Below are 23,182 nucleotides of genomic sequence, written 5' to 3'. Positions count from 1 at the left end.
CGGTGCCCGGGGGAGAGCAGTTGCTCCCTGTGCCACACACACACACACTGAGCCCGGGGACAGCGGGCGTTGTGTCTCCCTCCAGGCCAGGGTCGGAGACATGGGGTCGGCATCGAGAGCGGCGACGAGGAGCTCTCGGCTCTGGGCAGAGGGAGCTGGTAGCGGCAGGGCAGGGGAGAAGGATCGGAGCCGCCGTGGGGGCGGCTGGGCCCGGTGATGTCAGCACTGCAAATACTGCTTTGAAAGAAGACTGTGGGAACGGGGAGAAGTTTGAACGTGTTGTCTGCTGGAGCTTTGATCAGCTGTCTGCAACTATAGGGAGAAGAGAGACTTGGGTTTGTGTTTTCAGCTGTGCTAGGTGGCTCGGCGTTAGCCTTGCCAGGAAAGCGGCATTTCGTGGTAATCCCGCATGGGGAATCGTGAACTCTGATACTCTTAATCAACAGAGGAGTTTGAAACGATTTCATGAAAGTAAATAAAGCTGGTCAGCTGTAACACGTTTTCTGTTCAAAGCACTTGTCTCCACTAGAAAAGCAACACAGTATGCAATGAAACTGACATAAGCTCCATGAAAAAGTAGGTTGTAAGTTGATTACTTGAAGACAACATTTATGTGACCTTTTGAAAAGAGAGAGGGAGGAGGCCTCCCAAGCTACTCATAACCAAACAGAGTAAGAAGTGGAAATGGGAAACCCTCAAAAATTTGGCACCTCTGCACACCAAAGCTTGTGTTTAAATTATGAAACCCTTTTTTAAAGGAATGTTTTAATTCCTTTTTATTCATTTTTCTGGGCATTTGCATTTATAATTAGGTACTTGGGTCTTATTGTCCTTTTTTCTTGGTAGATAGGTAAGGTTTGGAAACTTTGTTTTAAGATTAAAGTACAGAACTCCATGAAAGCTCTTGGTTCCAGCATTTTATAGCAAATACTAAATATCAACAAATTCCAGCAAAATTGCAAGAGTTGGCAACGATGCAAAATACTGGCAACGATGCAAAATACTAACCTACACTTGTTGACTCTGTCAGCCCCAGTAAACTTGCAAATCAGTCTTTGATTTGCACAACTTTAAACACATCTGGTTTTAAACTACATGTGCAGTCTTGGTTAAAATAGGATTTAAAAATGTATGTATCTGGACTCCATCAGCTTCTCCTGCTGGGAATTCTGCAATAAAAAACTCAATTCCTCTATCAGCAGACAATTGTATCAAAGCCTGTGGGTCAAGAAAGTGTAGAATAGATGATTAGAAGAATATGTTGAGGAGTAAGTGCAGTTTAGACATAGACATGTGTAGCAGAAACAGTGAAAACCCTTGAAATAATCACAGAACCTGTGTCAGAAAGATTTAATGTTTTATGTAATGTGCAGAACACACTGGCAGCTTTCCAAGGAGAGTAATTGTCTTGTAAGTCGCAGTAAGATCTTGTAGAACAAATCTTGACGTTATGTGTGAATGAGCTATCAGATGCTTGTGACGTTATATTAAAATATAAAACATGACAAGACGTTCCTTTTCCTGTCTCTGAAACGTGGGCAAAAAAGTCATCAAGAAATTGTCTACCAGGTTAAGCACTGCTGACAGCCACAGCTTTGGGCTTTTTTTGCTTTTTTTTCTAACACTTAAACAAAAGAAAACTCCCTCCTTTTTTTTGGCTGCAAGTTTGATATGATAGAAACACAGTCATTTATTTGAAGCCATATTAACTGGCCGTACTGTAACCAGAGATTAAACCATGGGTTGTAGCCACAGATGCTGTTATACTGAGATTAAGTGGCTGGAGAAACGCCATTTCACTTTTCAGTCAGCTGGGAGAGTTTCTTAAATTGTACAAATGCCATCACGAGAATATATCTGACTCACTGTTATTAGTCTCTAGGTTAAGGAGCAGTGAAGGGCTTTTTATTAGTGATAAGCTGATTTACTTCTGCTGAAAAAGAGGGGACAGCCTCATTCTTTGTGTTATTAGCACAGGACTTCATGTACTGAAGGCAAAGAGTGCATTTAAATTTAGCTGGCAAGAGTTTAATCTTACTGAAATCTCCATGTAGTCCCCATGTACACATAGTTTAAATGTATCCTGTGTTACAAAAATGCTGGTAAATTTACTGAGAAGTACTAAACTGTGGGCTGGGATGCGCCTGGGTGGAGAGCAAAGCTATGAAACAGGGAATGATAAGCCATCTTTATCAAATATGGTAAAACCTGCCAGATGAGGGTTGATGCCAGGAGGGTATCTCCTGACTGTCTTTATGTCTGGGATTTAGAGGGGGTTCTATATTCTAGGTTTAAAGCTGGTTCATTTCATCCAGGATGAAAGAGCATCAGGTTTTTGATAGTTAGTTTGTCATTTATGCTAATGTTTCCGCTTGTAAAAGACATGGACAGCGTGTTAAATGCTCGACTATCACCTGTTTGGAGGAGACTGAATAAACTAAATTAGGAATGAAAGTCATGCAAAGGAGGTCAGGACGCGTTGTGTTTGATAGGCATATTCACCACTTGACACTTAAGCCTGTCTTTCCTAGAAGATAGTCATATTGACTGAGACTCTGCCAGAGCTTGACAATGCTCCGTTATAACTTGAACTGATAAAATATGAAGCCCCTCTGTCTTGCTCCTCTGTCTGGAAAGCTAGAAGCTCAGAGTGACAGACATGAAATGGAAAATATTCACAGGTCTGTAGAGGTATCAAGAGTCAGAAAGATGAGCTTCAAGCTGCCATTGGCCATGTGGTAGCCAGATTCACCACTAAATAAATAATAAAAACCCCAGCACCTAATGTTTTTCCTCAGTGCAGTAAACTAATGATTTAAAAAAGTGTAACCCTGCTGTGAATTGGAAATGTACAACTTGAAATTTACTCTGTCTTATGTAATGATTGAGATGGAAAAGGACAGGGGCCTTCTGTGGAAGGCAGTATTCAGATGTAATTGAGAAATAATCAAATTCAGAAGAAAGAGTAGTGTGCCTTAAAATTCATTTAAAGGGAAGGGGCCCAGCGGTTTGCTTTTAAAATACTGTTCTCATTGGAAATTCTTTTCTCATTGTCCTGTAGCGCTGCAGTGGCAGAATGTGGGTTTTCTAAAGTGAATTTAGTACAATCAAAACAACCTCACATACATACAGGCAGTAAACCACACTCTTTTGGCTAATAGGACCAGGAACAAAACATATTTGTGGTCAAAATCACAATCAACACTTCATTGGGAATAGCAGGCAATAGTAGTAGAAAACAAAAACAGCATTATTCTATATGATCTAGATACCAAACCAGACGGGTACCATCCATAGTATTATTTAAATAGTTTCTGCTCTGACTCATATTTGCAGACTGGTCGTGGCATTGGCATTTTAATTCATATTAAATCAGGACAAGACTAAACATATAAACCAATGAGAGTCAGACATACTAAAACAATTAGAATAAACAGGAGAAACTTTGGCATGGCAATTGAAAACAGCAGAAGCAAAGAACAAAATGTAAATGGAAAAACAGTGTTTGGATAGTCACAACAACAACAGTTTTTCAGTTTAACTCAAGGGAATGAGACCACAGCTCGAATACTGTAAAACTGTGTTTGTTAGGATGTTCAAAATTTGAAGTCTTAGTTTTCTGTGTAGTTCTTTCTTTCCCTTAGGTTGCTTCATACCCTGTAGGGGGTATAACTAAAAGAAATGCTTCCAGTCCCCTGTTGTAACAACTGTTGTTGAGGGTTATTACAAGTACTAGACTGGTTGACTGAAAGCATTTAGCAAGAGAGGAAATACACAGCACAGAAAACTTTGAGCTATGAAATAGTATGTTGCTAGACTGGAGTGGACAGTGGTGACAAATGCACATCCAGAACTAACATCCCAGAGCAGTCTGATGTACACATCAAATCTTCACTGACCGAGCACAGCCTTTGCATATGGAAAATGGCAAAGGTATCTCCATTTGTGAGGTTCTACATCTTCCTCTTAAGTCTCCAGTTTTGGTTACTGTCAGCTGAAGTAAATGGTTCATTGGAAATGTCGATGATCCAAAGCTATGTCTATACTATCTTTTTTTAAAAATGCAGTGTTTAGGACAATAATTTCAGGCTTCTTTTCTGGAAAGGAATTTTCTTATGCTTCTTTTGAGTGAGCAGAGCAAAGCCTCACATGACTTCATTTTCTTCTTTGCTTTGTTTTTAGGTCTTTCACATGTGTTCTCATTTCCACCATTCCTCATTCATGCATACTCACCAAGATGTAATGTTTTTTTCTTGCTTTAATGTTTTCTTTTTTTCTGCTCTTCAGCTTCTCCTAGCAGCAAAGTGTTCTAGAATCCTTCAAATCCATTTGTGTTTTTGTTTTTATCTGTAATGCTTCCCCTGCAGCAGCCACTCCTTATTCTAGTCAATCTGCCATTGCCAGCAGCATGGGAAAGCACAACTGTGAAGGAATACAAGCTTAGTCCAGTTGAGGAAATTAATCTTTTGGATCCAGAGAAAGGCATCAAGGCATGAGAAAATGTGTCATCTGTGAATCGTTTCATTTATGTAATAGTGAAAAATCTGGGCTTGATTTCAGAGCCAGTACTATTCCCTTGTCTTCTTCTCTGACCTAGCAAAGTTCGGGTGTATGGTAGATGCAAGATGCACAGGCTAAGTGTTTTGTTGTTCTGCCCTGATTTTAGAGGACCTAAACGTGGTTAAAATCCCCTTTGCCTTCTATTGCTTGGCAGGCAGAAAGCTGTATCTCAGGGGCCCCAAAAGAAAAATGGGATAATAATCAAGTTGATTAAATCTTTAGTAATGGAATTCAGTAAGAAAGTTGAGTTCTATTTGTATACAGCTTTCAAATATCTATACTGGCCCAGGCACTGCTCATTTGATGTGGGCCTGATACAAGCTTATTCATGTCAAAAGAAGCTTTTCATTGCTGTAATCTCATTATTGTGTCCCTCCATTAAATCTGAGTTTGATCACAAAACGAGTGATCAGTTTATTTGAGGGTGAGACTCAGTTCTAGCTGTGTTAAAAGTATTTGGTGTTATACTGCAAACCTAGAAAGCTTCCAGCAAAATTCCTCCAACAAAAAGAGACAAAATATTGAAGAGGGAAAAAGGAGAGAAAATATCTGGTTGGGTGTTCTTAAGCTGACACAAAATAACTAGGGCAAGGCCACTAAAGGCTTTTTTAACCCATTAAAAGAGTCGTATTTGCAACCAAGGTTATGAAAGCGAGAAACAGTGTGCCATTGATCCCAGCTGGCAGTTTCTGAAAGAAACTGCTGTTTATGCAACAGAGGATGCTGTGGTCTTCTCTGAGAAGGACTGGTGGTGCTGGAACACCTGCTCAGCACTTGTCTTTGGCTCTTATCCATTAAAACTTTTTTTCTCCCTTTCCTAAATGGAAGTGTGGAAGTTTTAAAAGTCTTGGGAAATATGAATGTGAAACTGGTCACACAGTGTCTTTTAACCGAAGCACAACAAAAGTGTTGGTTTCTGAATTCTATTTAATTGAATCCTCCCTGCCCTTTCATTTGGCGTCTTCATTTTGTGTCCTGTGCTACTGTGTACTATAATTAGGTGCTGTCTTTCCTTCAGGAAGCAATTCCATTTCAGCAATAACTAATATGACTCTTGTTTTTTAGACTTGTTTATCTAGTTCAGTTTTAATAACATGTATTTAGTAGTGCTTTTGAGCTAAAGAATAGCCCTTCTGGTACTACAGTCAGGCCCGTACTACATGAATACCATAGGTGAAATAATTTCTTTGGCTTCCCGGTAACCAAGAGTAGCACTGTTTGTCCTACTATGCATTTGGAAAACATTTTGGTGTTGCAGGAGTAGAAGGACAGATTGGTTTGTAAGAAGATAGGAAAAAGGTGAAGAGAAATAGGAGAAATATATTAAAAAAGATAAAAATAGGAAAGGGCATGCATAAGAAAGACATAAGGTTTTACTGCAGAAAGTGTGAAGAGTCTATGGAATTGAGGTTGAGATAAAAGGCAGGAAAACTACAATCTCAACAGTGACAGCTCCTCAGCTATCCAGAGGCTCCCTGTTTTTCCGCTTCTCTGTGCCAGCTCTGGCTCTCTGCTTGCTTTCTGCAGTTTTCTCACATGGCTGCATGGCAAGGTTCAGGGAGAAGCTCTGTTGTAGTCTCGCCATCTTTTCCCAACACCAGCTTTTTGGAAGATGCGGCACCCAGTAAGTCCTCTGTTACCTCCTCCCTCCCATGAATGAGTTCCCAGCTGTCTGCTTCTGTTTCTACCAGCTGCAGTGTCTGGTCTAAGTTTATAAACTGCTTTGAGATCCTTCAAGATGAAAGGTTCTACTTAAGTGAGATCATTATCACCTACTACATTTCTCCACTCCCTGTTCTCAGCTCAAGCTTCTTGTCTCATCTCAACTTGGGGTCCTGCACAGTGCTCAACATTCCCAGCTCACGGCAACACAAAGCTTACACAGATATTTCAACTTCCAATCCTTGAGTTATTTGACGCCTTTTAGAGTGCTTCAGAGCTGAAGGTTAAATATATGTATTTTCCTGAGCCAAAGCCAGAATACTTAGCACTTGCTGCACTAAGATCATACTTCTGCATTTGCGTCTGACTTCATGTTATTTTGTGTGCTTGAAGAGACTGTATAGTTCTCTTCCTCCCACTTCTGAAGTACTTACTCATTCTAGGAAGCATTCCAGCTACGATGTTGTTCTGTGATCCTACACTGTATTCTTATAGCCATACTTTGTTCACGTTCTTGTGGTTAAACTGTAAGCCTGTCAGGGCAGGGATTTCACTCCTGTCTGGTATGGTGAATTTATGAAGGGGAACCCTGACAGTAGTTGAGATAGCTCTCTTTGTTCAAGGACTTATATGTAGTAATATGGCATTTGGACAGGACAGCCCCTTCACTGTTCAGCTGCACATCTAGCTGTTGTCTCCATCTTCCATATTTTAACTGACCAGTAAGAGAGTTTTTTCACTCTGTACTATCTGTGTGTGCTTATTCCCAATGTCATTCACATTCCAGTGAAATTTTCCTCTTTCCTATGAAAGTGAGGTCATCTTAAACCTGTGTTTATGATTCTGCAGTCATTTCCATGGCAGTAGACTATGATATCATCAGTGGAGGATTATGCCTTTCCTATGTGTGTTAGCAATTAAAAATTACGGTTTGTGAGATAAAGCTAATGTTTACCAAGCTTTTAGGTTTAGTCCATATGAGGCTGGGAAACTATTGCTTCATTCTCTAGAGAGTTCACTTGGGTAACGGAGTAAATGAATCCAGAAACCTTTTGATCGTAGCAGATGATAAGTTTTTTGGGGGTATATTTTCCTAATGGGAGAAGAAAATCAGCTATTCCATCTTGTGTTCTCTTGTCTGGCAAATAACACTTGTCTGAAACACCATGGTATTCCTTATTGTTTTGTTATCCAGTGCTTCTTAAACGCTTGACTTAAAGAATCACAATTTTCTACTCTCATCAGACTGGCATTTTTCTCCTTTGGAGGTCAGTAAGCTATTATACACTACCCACAAAAATCAAACCACACGGTTATCAGACTTTTCATCTTTTTAATGAGTGCCCTGTTTGCCAGCTATCAGGAGCTGGATCTCTTTGTTGAACCTTCGTGAGTATGTACATGCTTTCTCAGGGGTTGGTGACAGCAGAGACCAGTTTCAACACTGTGATGGCAAAAGAAAATTCATTCATTTAAAATGTAGTATCTGGTATTAGAACAGTTGCTAATTCTGCAAGATGAAAATGGTGGATCCAGAACACAATTTATTTCATCCCCTCAAATAAATATTAGTTTAAAAAATCATAATATTAGAAAAATATCTCAAAATGGTGTGCCCTGTATATATACAAGACTTGCATCTGTTCAATTCCACAGAAAGTCTATGACCTGAAAAGGTTCTTTCTCAAATTATTACCATGTTAGTGACTACAGTAGAAAGAAGTTCTTTTTCTCATTGGCAGCATTCATGGAAATGGAACCAGGCTGGAATGAAACAGAAGTCAGACAGAATTACTGTCTGGACACTGGGATTACTCCTGCCATAACAGGCCTGGCCCATATTTGCTGAGCATACATACAGGTGATGTTATAGCAACTTCCCGAGTGTGCAGTTTCCCTGTAATTCTGCATTCCTCCTGAGGCTTTAGCTGTCTCTGGAAAACCCAGAGTGATACCTCTGAAGAAAATGAGAAGTCAGGAAGTAGTAACATTATCATCAGTGGAGAGGCTATTGGCATAAAAGCGTATTTACCAATTGTCCAATATCAACATCAGGAGTAAGGGGTAGTGTGTCCATTTCTGCTACAGAAAGATACAATTTTATCTCAGCACTGCACTTTAGCATATGGCCATTGCTTCAGGTTATAACATCCCACATGTTGCCATTTGCTTTCTGTCCAGTTCTTTGACATCTGGGCAGTTCCAAGTAAGTAGCATGAAAACCAGCAATATACTGGTCATTGGCATTGTCAGTACTTCAGGGTATTCCTTGGGCTTCCTCTGTATCCCAGTGATGAAGATTGAAAAGCATGTTGTGTTCTGAATGTATCTATATTTTCTTGCCTCAATGAATACTCTTTTGCCATATAACTCCCATGGGGTTTTATTGTTTTGGTTGTCATCCGTGCTATTACTGGAAATTCTTTTTGACTGTTTAAAATAAAACATCTTTTGCCTTTTCAGTCTGGAGGTATTTGACATACCAGATTCAATACAGCAAAGGGGAAATTCTGTAAAGGAACTCCTTTGAAAGTATTTCTCACTATAAACAGTTGTTAAGAACTCTATTTTAACACTCAACACTGAGAATATTGTAGTTTCTCCCCCTTTATGAGCCACAGAATGATATGAGTAATAGTTCTGTTCTGTCTTGGGAATGAATTATTTGCTGGCTGTACTGTTAATGGAAATAACCATTTTCCTAGATGCATTTCTAGACATAAATATTTTGGGCTGAATTTTAGTACTCCTCACAGTAAAGAGCTGCTGGCACAAATCAAAAGCTGCAATAAAAATCATCCAGAGTCGATCGTAACAAATTTGTGTAAAAACACTCTGGGCAGGCATATATATCATGTTGCCTCTAGGAGCTGTCTGAGCTGTTCTTTCCATAGAAGTCTACCAGGAAGGTTTTGTTTGCTTGTTTTATATGGCTTCACTTGTTAGCCCCTATATCAAGCTGCAGTAGGTTATTTGATGCTGGCATCCTGGTTCCTTTCAAGCCCAGTATCATATACTTTGAGCCTGAAGAAAAATACAAGATTATTTTTCACTAGTATGTTGCGTAAGTGGGTGCAGCTTTATAGAACAGGTTGATCTTTGTGACAACTAATTATAAAATAAGAAGGTGGTAATGTTCCCGAATATATCAGTCATGTGCTCTCTTCTGGGTTTCATTATTTCTTCTTTCCATTTCTGACTTCAGTGCATTTTTTTTTCCTTTTTTCCTGTACTAGATCAATAACATGTCATCCCTGCATCATCTGTGATTACCCCTTATTTGCCTTCACCTCTCTTGTTATCTTTCTACATCACATTGTTACAGTGAACTTATTTTCTATATTGCTCTTTTCTTGCCTCTCATCTTTCAAATAACTTCTGCTTCCAGAGTTGTAACTCCCTTTCACTAGTTTATTCCATCCGTCACTTATTGTACTTCCTGTCATTTTTAAGATACCTGTTTATACAAAATGCATAAACCCCAATAGTATGAACAGCAGAAAGAAAAAAAAAGATATTGGTCAGAGCTGAAAATAAAGGATAGGCAGATCACGTTCAGAACTCACATGGAAAGACAGGCACTTTCCAGGTTCTCAGCTGTAATAAGAGTGAATATGCCTGCCTTCTTCTGTTTGAATCTGTTAGTTTTATTCATTGGGAATATCCTGTTGTTATTGTTCAATCTTTTCTAAATTTATTTTTCTTTCCTTTCTCACCCTCTCACCCCCCACCCCTCCAAAAGAACAAAGTAAGATATGACCTGCTGGGAAAAAAACAGTTGGTGGTTTTGCTGGAGCTTGTAGTACTCCATATAGAGGCAGCAAAAATGGGCAGATTTTTCTTCAGTTTTCATTCCCTGTTGCTCATTAAATTCTGGGCATTAATGGACATTTGGGAGTTGTCCATCAGCAGGCATCACAAGGCAGCGTTATACAGAATTACACCTTTTTGATATTCAGGGATCTACCTTCTCCAAGAGAGCTTAGATCATGAAAAAGATGAAGGTACTTATCTAGAGGAGATTCCTACCCGTCACAGCAGAGTTAACCTTGGCCAACAAAGCTCAGGCATCCTCCTGCACATTCTCATCTTTGACCCACAAACCTTAATGTTACTGTAATCTAAGATTTTAGTAGATGCCTTCATAATTAGTTTGAATTTAGATAAAGTTGGCTTTGGTTTTGTTTTTAAATCAGTGAATCAAGGGTAGGATATTTTCAAAGTGAAAACTTGACACTGGAAATTTAACACTAAAGTGGTAAGGCAGTTGGACTGGATGATGGTTGTAGGTCCTTTCCAATGGAACTATTCTAATCTAGTCCAGTCCAGACTAGTCTAGTCTATTCCATTCCATCGTATCCTCATACTAAGTTTAGATATGTTGATTACCTTCATTATCCGTGATACATTGAGTAAGTATCAGTAAAGTATTATTTGGGTTATAATTTACATTTCTGACCCATATGGATTCTGTAGGGAGCACTGTAGTTACCAACTTGATGAAAAATGTACTTGTCAAAATTATTGTCCTGGGTGCAAACTTTTAAAGCAACATATTACTGAATAAAATTATTGATGTTTGGACTGGACTGTACTTTGTTTCTATGACATGTAGTGAGAACACATCTATGATTATCACTCTTAATCTTACAGTTTATAAAGCACCATATGCTTGTGTGAAAAATGCCAATACTTAAGGGGGGGTGAGGTCCTTCTTTGTTTTTTACCTGGAAAAGACTGGCGACGAGAATTTTAAAGGGGTCAGTAGGTGCCCTGTTTTCTTCATGATAGTAAAGCAGAAGCACAGATTACTTTGTTGATTTACCAGTCTATAAAAAATCATGATGACATGAACAAGGACCCTGTAGTCTATCCACTCAACCATACTATTTCCACATTGTTCATTGTTGCCTGATAAATCCTTTCTTTAAGACGCAGAGGAAAGATTAATCTTCATCGAACCCTAACTGTTCTATGATTCTATATATGTCTCTTTAATCTTAGTCTGTCCTTGGGCATGTGAAGATCACTCTTTGCTTGGTCGCAAAGGTTGCGTTGTTTTGTGTTGGTTTTTCTGCTTTAGCTCTGGTACTGCATCATGGTACAACGTTCTGTTTGGCATAGGAACCGTAGGCAGCCTTCTTCAGTGCTGGGTGAGCACAGCATGTTTCAGCGACAGTCTGTTCTAATATTGCCATCAGATTGCTTTGAAAATAATTATGTAACTGCAGTTCCAAAAATAATGTAATCGAGAGACATCAATGAAGAACAACGTGGGAGGCAAATAGAGTTAGAGAGTAGCAATTCTGAAAATTTCCACAATCTTTCTTAAATACAAAGCAGATGTTTGGTAAGAGTGATGGAATGTTTGCTGAGACTTAAATATCTGAAGATAGATTCACATTTGTTTGAGTTTTTTTAATCTCTTTAGAGGTTCAAGTTTAGAATTAAACATTCCATAGATGATGAATTGTGGCCACCTTTACCTAAAATTTAACTGCTGGTGATGTGAGGAAACGTTACAGGTTTGGTTTTCCATGAGAAAGCTTTTTACTTATGGCAATTTGTCAAATCAATAATTTCTTTGTGCTGAAGGTTTCATACTCCTACCATAATTTAGGAATTTTGATCTCTTGGTGCTACTGTCGTTTCACTAAGGTTCAGTGCAGTGAGGTATCAGGAATGCTTCAGGACATTCATTTGGATGCCTTCTTGTTTATTTCATCTTTTAATATCTAGGAGGATAAAATTTGTTTCTGCACATAGGGTCAACAGAAATGTTCACTCTTGAAGAGCTGTGGACATCTGTTCTCATTCTACATGTTACAGATTTCGGTCCTTTTAAATTGAGGTTGTGATTTCATATCTAAGAAGATAGCGACTACTGTCGTGCTCCTACCTGTGCTTGCAGCCGTCCATTTAATTTTCTCCCTTGCTGGAAATTTTCACCATTTGTTTCAGTTCAATTGTTTATCCATTCAGTAATGAGATGTACAAAACAGTTTGTCTTTTAAAATATGTATATATTTGTGTTTCATAAAATGAATATTTTTGCTGGTGGCAAAACTGATTGAAAAGATTCCTGCTGCTCTGCACCAATTCATCATTCGCTTGTTTGTGTTGTTGTAGCAAACTGTTTATCATGTAAAATCAAACGGTTTTAAAAAAACAACCCTGAATGGATGATGGGGTAAAGGTGTGCATCTCACTCTGTGCTTCAGCACTGTCCTGCGAAGAGTCCACTCTTGAAGCATCAATTATTTTTCCTGGTACCAGTCTGAGTAGTGTTTCTACACTGTTCTTTACTGAAGGCTAGAGAGAGAGCTCAGCCAAGCAATAACCAATTATTTGAATTGTATGAAAAGTGAATTATTTTCTTTTTTAGAGAAAAACTTGCCATGTTCAGGGACATAGGAAGAAGAAAACGATAGAGATTTTCTATGATTTCTGATTATCTTCTGATTCTCTTTTTCAGTCACTAAAGATCTAAGAACTTAGAACTGGATAGCCTCATACTTAAACCAAGCTGTAGTTAACTAAATTCCTGAGGTGGGCTCTTGATAAATCTTGGACGTTTTCTACCTTCCAATAAGATGTTTTAGTGGATTGTTAAAGGGGATGAAAGCATCAACGAGCCAAAACCATCAGATTTTGAAAAGAATTGTGGTCTTTTTGTCTCCGTGTTATGGATATTTTCCCATAGCACATGTTCAAATCTTTAGAAATTATGCTAGACAAAACAGACCAAGGCTAAACCAAAATATTAAGCCAGATTCAAAAGAGGTCTAAGATTTTTATCATCACAATATTGTACTAATATTCTTAGTTAGAGGCAAGAACTGTTCCGTCATTTGTATTTGTTCAGTTCTGAGAATCGTGAAAGCCCAGTAAATTGTATGTACTAGACAGTGGCTAGTTACACCTACTCTAATCTCACAGGGATTTTCCCCATTCTAGGAAATTCGCAAGAGGACAGAAAGTCAGTTTTGTTCAGTGATTCAAACAGAGCAGAATCAAAGCTAAATTCTAGACCTTTACATTATACTCCTTTTCCTTAAGATTCTTTTAAATGTGGCATTTCTGCTACCATTTTGATACCCCTGATTATCTTCACCTTTCTTCAGGAGTAAAAACCCAAGTCAGAATGTTTCTCCTGACAGCATATAAATGACAGTCGCCTCAGATAACCTACAAATTCTCTTCTCCTTTCAGTTGCCCGATGAGAATATTGTTTTCTTTTTTTTAAGAGAAAAATATTTATGTACTTGTCTATTTTCCTTTCTCGCGCACATGTCATTTCTCAGGAACATACTGATACTTTATGCTTTTCTTCAGTGTGTTTAATGATCTAGGTATATTGGACTACTTCATTAAGCCTTAGTTACATGGCATTCAGTGTTTTCAACATACAAAGCAGTGAAAAGTCAAAGTTTCAACACGGGCTTAGGGCAGTCTGGCTGCACTGATGCCTTCTCCTCAGTGCTGCAATTCTGGTCCAGCCTTGCTGCTGTACACTAAGTTAGACCAATTTGGTGATCCAAATTAAAACTGTCCTATGAGCAAAAAAAATTAGTTTGAATTAGGAAGCTCTGTGAGCAATAAAAGCAATGCAAGAGAAACAGCGCAAAAATGCTGCTGAGGGTAGGGTGAGATTTTATGTCAGCTTAAGATAATAATAATAATACATCTTTATAGCACTTTAATGTGTTGAAAACAGCGAACAGACACTGGTTAGGTGTCAAGAATCTGAAGCAAACCATGACTAATTACAGGATTAGTTTATGCAAATGCTGCAGGTATTCATCTCTTCCTTTCCCCTTCTTTCTTCTTCAGATTTTCTATCTCTGAATATGATCTAGTCACTGCTTAGATGGGAACTTTTCAAGAAAACCCAGAATACCAGTGAGAGTGGCATTAATGACTCAGTAAGTTACACATTCACCTCTGATTCAGTGCTTCAACACAGTAGTAAAGGTTCTCTGTTCTGTTTCTAATGCCATCCTTCCAAAGGGTTATCTGTCTAAAAATACAAATGCTACTCAGGAATTGCCTCTAAGGGAACTCGTGGCACACACTTACTGGAAGAGAGGGTTGAATTTGCTACAGTGGTGAAATTCTATTGTGTGAGATTTTATTCATCCCAAACCTCTGAAACATAAGTTACTGTAAGATTTTTCATTTCCCCTGAACAAATGTGGGCAGCATTGCTGTGTGCATTACATTTAAATACCATGTTATAAAAACTCAGTTGAAATTCTGAGTGATTCTATTCCTTCCTTTGTAAGTATTTCAGGGTGCTTCAGTCTGAACTTTCCTCTATAAATATGACTCAGTAGTATGGTGCACAATTTCCAAACATTATATAGTAATTTGATTTCACATCAGTAAGTGTTGCGGGTTTTCAAGTTTAGTTTCTCGTTGTTCATAAGACATAAGAGCCCAATATCCTTTGAGCCATTTATTCTCTCAAGGCTGAGCAGAATTTATCACATAAGCAAAGAGCAGTCTGTTTGATAGCAACTTATATTAGGTTTAACAGGTCAGCGTTTTCAAATGACGTCAAAGTTGTAAATGGCTTTACAAAACATTCTTGTAACAGTTCTGAAAGCCTGTGTGACAGTTTTTCTAATTAACTTATTTAGCCTAGTTTTGGAGTAACATTAGCTGTTTCATCATTTTTAGGCTATTTTGAGTAGTATTTGTGGCACCATTAATAAGCCAAGAATTTATAGGGTTCCTTAATCATACAGATTACTCATCATTGCCTGCTCATAACAGAAGCCCGAAATGCTCATTAACATTCTCTCATGTGAATCAAAAGTTAGTAGAGTTGCACAATAAAATGACAAGAGAATAGCATTATATTAGCAAAAAATAAGAATCTGGAACACTGGTTGCAGCGAAAGTGAAGCCTCCAGGCTTATATGTAGATCAATACTCTAAATTTGTTTAATATGGGAAATAAAAATAGGCTTCTGAAATGAAGAATTGGAGAACCGGTCTAAAAGGATTGGCGGTCATGCCTGAAATGTAATAAGATGAGGGTTTGTTTACAGTGAGCTACAGGGGCCTGCTGCCTGGTCTTGCCTAGTCTGTTAGCCTATTTTTAAAATTGGCTAATTATAAATCACTGTTCCAACTTGATCCTTTGCCCTTTGCCTTGTACCTTTCCATCAAAATAATAAAAAAGGTCATCCCTCCATCTTCAACAAGCTGTTTGATTCCCACAGGCAGTTGTTTTGCCATGCTGCTTGTAACATTGAGGCCCAGATTCTCATCTCACCAAGCCTGTTTTTTCATCAGTGCAAGTATGATGCTTCCATTGGAGTTGCATGTTGATGCCAACATAACTGAGACAAGAGTTAAGTCATGGTCTAGTTACTGTTAAAACAAGAATATATATGGTTGAAAGTACTTCTTGAGAATGCATATGAACTCAGCACAGCGCTATTAGCAGATGTCTGCTGGGATGTCGCAATTGTTAGTTTTTGTCTAAAAATATATTAGCTTTTTGTGGAAACAAATTCTATTTAGAATAAGCTATAATCTCTGAAAAGCACCCTAAGGAAGGAAAATGATTTGAGACTTGATACCATTTTCTTACTGCAGAATTTAAATGAGAAGACAGCATGAGCTAGTGAATTGAGCTGATCTCTATTTCTGATTTTGCGACTGGCTTCTTGGCTGACCAAAGGCACAAAAAAGTAAAATGATTTGCCTAAATTTCATGCCCAAAAAGTAGGAATAACGTTTTTGTTCTGCTTTTTAAAGTGCAGTGAGATCTGTGGATGAAAGCAATTATACAAAAGCTGCTATTACTTTTTCTTACCAAGCCTGAGGGAAACAACTACTCTTTACTGAATGCACATGATGTTAGAAGTGTGCATGGAGTACCCTGGCACTAGCTGAAGAGCAGGTTCCTCAGCTGAGTTTTGTGGCCTTCATTCTCTGGTCCACAACCATCACTACTTTGTCTTCCAATGGTGAAAATAGCAATAAGTTATAGATGTTACCATGAATAAACATTATCTATCTACACTCGTTACACCTTGCTCCCTGAAACCTTACAGTTACTCACTGTTGTAAGCAGCCTGCCAGATGTTGCTGTGAGTAGTTTTAACCTAGCAATCCTTTCCATGTATAAGGTACCTATAAGTATGCTTCTAAAATGCTGTTGTATTTTTATTTAAAATGGTTTAAGCATTTCCCAACAGAATGTTCCTAGCTCTGTCTCTCTCGGAACAAAGTGAGTGCCATTAGCTGCATGTGTGAGCCTTCTGGGATTTCTTTGTGGTCACCCACATGAAATAAACCTGCTGGCTCGGCGCCATACCCTCACACTAAAATCTGAGGTGCTCCGTTAGTGAGCATCCTTACTTAGAGAGTGCATCCCCACCTGCATCTCTTCAGAAACTGTAACTACTGATGAAGCACAGACCCGTAACAACTCCTTCAAAGGAAAAATATGAATTTCTGGGAGTTCAGGACTTGTTTGGGTTTGCTAGTTTAATTTTAGGTTTTCTTGATTTCCTAATGATCCTAAGCCTTCAGAGTGACGGGTGCTGAAATGGAAAATCAGCAGGGAAAATTGTTTTCTTTTTCCTGTGAATTTTCAGTAAATCAGGTTGTGCATTGTCATTACTTCAGAAGATTTTGTGAACTCCAATATGCCTCAGAAGTTGCAACATAAACTCAGAAAGTAATCTACACATATTCTTCATATCCTTTTCAAAGAGCACTCTGTAGTGATTTGCTAGTGCAGAAGCGCATCACTTTTTTCAGAACTGGAGGGCTGGCAACTTTGAAGCTGTGGGAAGATTTTTTGGTAAAATAATGTTATAAATTAGCAAACAGAATTGAAGTTAATCTCTTCTTCATTAGGGCACATTCCTCTCTGTTCTTTCAGATTCCCCTTCCCTACTTTTCTTTCCTGGAGACTTTTGGAAACCTGTCTGAGCTGTCATCGACTGAACAGGTCACTAGTATGTGATAGATAGGAAGCCCTCCCTGCACACGTGTTGTGAACTTGTTTGTAGCTCAAGAGATAGAAAGAATTACGTTTTTAAACTTTGTGCCTGGAATGTATGGCTTGAGAAGGCAGAAATTTTGGTAATCCAACTGCAGTAAACACAGTTTTGTGTTACATATTTTAATGGAAGTGGCAAAAGTAAGCTAGCCTTTTGCATCCCTTAGTGACATGGTTTAGCAGTGGTCTTGGCAGTGCTGGGGGAACGGTTGGACTTGATGATCTTGAAGGTCTTTTCCAACCTGGTTGATTCTGTGACTCAGAGAAATTCCTCCACATAGTCTTGGTGGTGTCTTTTTTCTTCCTTTCAACTTCTGCTGGAGATAGCAAAGCATCTGGTGGGGTTAACAGAATTACAGTTTTGTTTTCTTTTTTTGCAAAATGGGAATTAAACCAGAACACACTCCTGATGGGTCTCCGCTTGTATTAGTGCATCTGATTCTGGGCACCCATCCCCAGAAGGATGTAAATGCAATTGGACTGCATTCAAGAAAAAAATATGCTGAGAAGTTGTAAAAGCTTGATTTGTGAGAGAAAAACTTCACAAAGGGAAAAGTTAAATACGTACAGTGCTCCTGAGTGACAGCAGAGGGGAGGAAGGTTTTGATACCAATCTACAGTTTGGAGGGGTGTGAACACCAACAGAGTGAAAAATTACTGAGGGTGGTTCAAGAAGGTATAATTAGATGTAATGAAATTAAATGAACAATATGTAAACTTGAACTGAATGTTACAGTAAAACAACATGAGCAGTGAGACTATAGATTTATTATTTATCTGTATCGAGTTAGCACTGGGGAATCCCAGGCAGGGATCAAGTGCTTCTTTTCCTGTAGAAACATGAAACATGAACAAAAGAAATGCAGTACCTCTCTTGAGTAATAAACAAGAAGCTTGACTGGGTAGCCTATAAGGAATAAACTTAAACTGGTGGGGTGTGGAGTAGAGACCCTAAAACGTCTTTTGAGTCTTTTTGGGTCTTACTGGCTGGCTGTTGGACCATTCAAGATTATAAGAATGTAACTCTTATTTTGAAGATGCTTGTTATTTTCAGTCACTAATGCATGTAAATATTGCTTTAAATTGGAATAGCCTTACTACACGATTGCCAAGAGCTGGAGAAACTATCCTTGGACATAAGTTTTTCATTGGTTTTGGTGGGAAAGGAGCCAACCAGTGTGTCCAGTCTGCTCGACTTGGGGCCAAGACCTCACTGATCTGCAAGGTAAGCACCGACTTGCTCTTGGATTACAGCTGAACTAAATGTTTATGCAAATTCCAGTAAACCTTTAGGTGATTTACAGAGAAGTTTCTCATGGTTTTGGGTTTTCTTTTTTTTTTTACTCCCTCTCTAATTCTCTTTCCTTTACTTCAGCTATAAATCTAAGCATGGAGGAGGCTGTTCTAAAAACACTGCCAGAACCAAAGACTAGCTGGCTAGAGATCTGGCAGAAATTGCGTATAAAGAAGGATTACGAAATTTGAGATCGATGCACCATGGAAAAGAGAATGGGAGAGAGTTTGAGATGTTCGAAATTCTAGTAATCTTGATTAGCCTCTCCTTTTTATGTTCGCCACTGTTACAAAGAGCAGGGCTTCTTGGACAACATTCAGGTGCTAGGCACTACAGTCAATGTGAAATTTACTTTATAAGTGATTAAAAACTACTGACAAGCCAGTAACAACTTTGAGAAGCAATGCAAAACTTTGTGCTTCAAGGGTTAAATCATTATCTCATTACTTGGGATTAGGATAAGATATTCACATCCAAATCCTAGCACCTTTGCATGCTATGGGATTTTTTGTCCACTTTTCTGAAACATCTAATATACAGCAGTTCTAGAGGCTGGCTCACAGACCATCAGGCTGATTCAGCTTGGCAGATGCTATATTCTTACAATGATTTTGTTTCATTTTTGTCATTAAACATTATAAGTTTTAGGTGATCATTATCAAAGTTAAGATCAAATTTTCTCTCTCTGTAGCCTTATTGTCCATCCTGTGCCAGCTGTAAATGAAACTTCAAATTGACTGGGCATACTTTGTTCTTGCCGTAGCTGGGGAGGATGCTAAATTTGTTGGATCATTGTCTGTCAGGGATTTTTTTGAGAAATACTGGAAACGTCTCAAAGAAGCATTTCGCACTGGTTTTCAATCCAATCTTTAAGCTAAAGAATGGTAGCTATAAGTCTAAATTACACCTGCAATAATTTCTGTCTGCCATTATCACTAGTTGTTCTACAGTGTACTTTATATATATATGTACATGTTGGCAATGTTTGTGCTTCTGTAATATTGTGTATATTCGATCATCTTTGCATTCAATAACGATCAGATTCAAGAACAAGATGAACTGGCAATGAATTCCCTGCTAACATTTCCTGCTAAATGTTAGCAGAGTTTTTTTCCACTGAAAGTGTGAATTTTGTTTTATTTTTTAATGGTCTAGCCTTTGCTCAGTGCATACATGTTTCTGGAAACATTTGCATTCCTAATAAAAAAATTTAGCAGTTACTATAATTTCTAATTACTTTCCAAAATCATATTTATGTTATTTCAGTAGAACCTGGTCTTCTTTCTTTCATTCTGATGTGTATTTACTGGAGCAAAGAAATGACAGAGATTGACTGTTAATATCCACATTAGCATTTGGGGTTTTTTTTTGATTTTACAAGTTAATATTTACTTTCTGAATTAATTATGCACTTTGTAGCCTCCCAGAATAGTCTCATCCCATGGCGGTACGGTCTTATATCTGCAGAGGTCAGTGGGATATAGTATAAAGTTTCTTGCTGAGTAAACTAAGAAGAGTTAGGCAGTAATGAGCCTTTACAATTAGATTATCTTTACTTTAACAAGTCATCATAAGTATTCAGTGGTTCTTAAAGCCAGATTTCCCCTCACACACACACAGTGCTCAGTAATATGCTTATGTTTTGATCATAATTCCCAACACTTATTATCCAGTACAAGTGCAACAATTCCTTCTACATTCTGAAGTTCACAGAATAAAATTGGTGTTAATACCAGAGGGATATTGTGCTGGAGTGTGGCATCCTCTTACAAGGACTGTAATTTAGACAGAGGATGTCCTCAGCAAGAGTAGCAGCAGACATCTCAGATCAAATGAATCAAATGACAAGGCATTCTTCATACTTCAGAGCTTTAAACCACAAAAGAGAGCCAGTGACTATCTGGTGAGGGTTTAAGAGGGAGTTTTAGAATGACTTACAGTTATGACTAGAGATGCCACAGAATGCTGTGAATTTTAACGTAAAATCAAGTACTGAGTTTGAGTAGTGGACATGCAAACAGTGTTCTGCCTGGATGTCTCTGCCAGTGGCCGCTGTTACTCTGGGTTATCAGTATGTATCACAGTATCAGTCTGAAACCCCCTCCGCAATTCGCTCAGTACAGTAAAACAACATATTGATGGAAAACTTGCCACTTCAAACAGACAAAGACAGTTGTTCAGAGAAAAGTAAAGGATTACAGTCAGGGAACTAAAGGAAGCAAGCAAATAAATTGATTGCTCATTGGTCGTGCAAGAACCCTGCTGCAGTACTGAAAAATGCAAAGTGGTCTTGAGAAATTCCAAAGTCCCAAATGTTTTTTTGGTTTGTTTCTGATATTTTTTTAGTGGCCATACCAAAAAAATCTGTTAAACATCCTGGATTAAGATGGTGGAGGGATGTTGTTCTGAAAGGCATTGCGTGTACTGAAAAAAGTCCTGGTTTACTTCTGACAAACAATTTAGAATCCTCCTCACTGGACATAGATGTCAGTAGCCTGATGCTGCACATACTCAATTGTACTTAAACACCAGCTGCATTTGGTTCCTACTTAGAAATAGGAAGAGCTGTATTACCGTGCTATGTAGTCTTCTCTTTTTAAATGATCTGTAAGCCAAATTTAAGTTCAAGTTCTGTAAGCGCTCTATTGTAAGATCACTTTATTTATTCACTTCATTGTAAGAGCATAGCTGTATTCAGATGCAGCCCAGAATATGATGGACAACATCAATTGTTTTTTCCTTTTGTGTTATTGTCTTATACTAGTCTTTAGTACTTGTTTAATTCCATAATGAAGAAAAAAGAGCATATAGAACAGATTAAACCAACAGCTGTTAAGAGGTACATGATTTTATTGCAATTAATTTTCAGGTACAGATAAGTTTGATTCTCTCAGCTGCTGGAATTTTAGCTTCTGTGATGCCAGCCGAGTCCCTTAGCTCCACATGGAAAACATGATGGTGAGCAGGAAAAAAGCAGACTGAAAAATACTGATGTAATTCTATTTGCTCTAATATGCAAACTATGTGACCATAATGCTTGTACAAACAGCTTGTTGTTAAGGGCTCAAGAAAGAAGAAATGCTATTTCAGCAGATACAATGTTCTGTGGTCAACAGACCAAGACATTTATTTTTTTCTGTTTATCCAATAGTCCATCTAGCAAGAACTGTGCAAAAGCAGAAAATATTTAAAACAATGTTACATAATTCGACACGGTCAGTAAATATGCCTTTAATCTAAAACGAGCCTGATGCCCAATACTCTCTCTTCCTTGGGGGTAAAGCCTGAATGGAAAGATAAGCCCTTCAAACGCACTAGGATTAACTGGGTTGGATACTGATGAACTAGCATGGAAAAAGGTTTCCAGAGGAAAAGGACCTCCTTGGAGACCCCTTCAAGGGCTTCCCTCCAGCACTGCGGTGTCTTGCTGTGAGCGAAAGTACCACGGCTGATCTCAGTTGTTATGACAGTTGAACAATACGGGATGCCTGTCTGTCAGTTATGTAGGACCCAGAGCTGAAGGAAGTAAGTTTCGGTTGAGCTTTTGGAAAATTGTTATGAAATATTTTGTTGCTGAAATAACTGAGCAAATCCTGAGATTTGTTGTAGAAGCTCTGTAGCAGCAAGGCAGGGAGAAGGTGATACCATCAGGTGGAATGCATTCCAGTAGTACAGCTGTGAGGCTGCAGAGGTGAGCACAGCTCAGGCTGAAATCACAGATGGCTGCAATCATCCAGCCTAAAGCAGTCAGAAGATGCAGCTTCTGACAACCCGCCCTGTCTGGCAAAGTGGGAGTAGTCAGAGATACAGAAATACTCTAATGTGCAAGCAATGAATAACACAGTGACCCACGGAAATGTTGTTGATTGGATTTTTTTCCATGTACTAGAGGTTCTGTCTGCTTAGACTGTTTTGACTTAAATTGCCGTCCTCATCTGGTAAAAGATCAGGACCACCCCTAATCATACTTTAGAAAAATCTCTTATAGAGATTGTAGGAAATGAAAGTATGTTTCAAAACATGGTTGTGCAATGGAACATGTGGGGGAAGGATCATGCATCCATGACACTTTAAATTATAGAATTCTGAATCACAGGGTTTGATTGTTGTGATCACTAGCTAGCACTCAGGTCTTCTCTGAGCTTTCTAAAGTACTGAGCTCATGAATAGACAAATTTCTAATAGTAGGCAATAGGGGCAACTGCTCTGCGCTTCCAGTGACTCAAATATACCATTAGCTGTTTAGAGCTGTTTTATGAGAAGGTGGGTCATTAGTTAGGGCTTCCCATGTAATTCCTTTGCTGCTTAGACTGTGACCAGGATCTTGATATAGCTTCTAATCTGAAAGATGTTTTCTCTTCTCATGCAAAAATACTTCCTGTAGTTCTGGTCAGCCTTTGATGCCACTCAGATACAAAACTTAATTTTGGAAGTGGGAGCACACACTGTGCATGCTGAAGACGTAGCCTAACAGTAGTGAATTTAAAACTATGTTGGCTTTGTAAACATATTTTAAGTGTTATTTTGACATTAGGCAAGTTACACCATTATTTTTCTCCACATACCTCATCTCCTTTGTTCAGCTTGTGTAATCTTACCAAAAAAAATTTGTTAGTCTGAGTAACCAGCAAGCAGAATTC

General features: G+C 38.5%; 1 protein-coding gene across 1 annotated transcript in view; it reads left to right on the top strand.

The window, feature by feature from the left end:
- Nucleotides 1-23,182, top strand: part of RBKS (ribokinase) — a gene marked incomplete at both ends in the record, with an annotated part of 69,334 nt that overhangs the window by 128 nt on the left and 46,024 nt on the right. The window contains one exon of the mRNA XM_080615843.1: nt 18,341-18,473. Coding sequence (XP_080471969.1) covers nt 18,341-18,473 — 133 coding nt within the window. The remainder of the gene's footprint in view (nt 1-18,340; nt 18,474-23,182) is intronic.

This window comes from Psittacula echo (genome assembly GCF_963264785.1).
Source record: "Psittacula echo genome assembly, chromosome: 4".
NCBI classification, from domain to species: Eukaryota; Metazoa; Chordata; class Aves; order Psittaciformes; family Psittacidae; genus Psittacula; species Psittacula echo.
The sequence above is the reverse complement of the archived record's forward strand: the minus strand, read 5'-3'. Positions and strand labels throughout refer to the sequence as shown.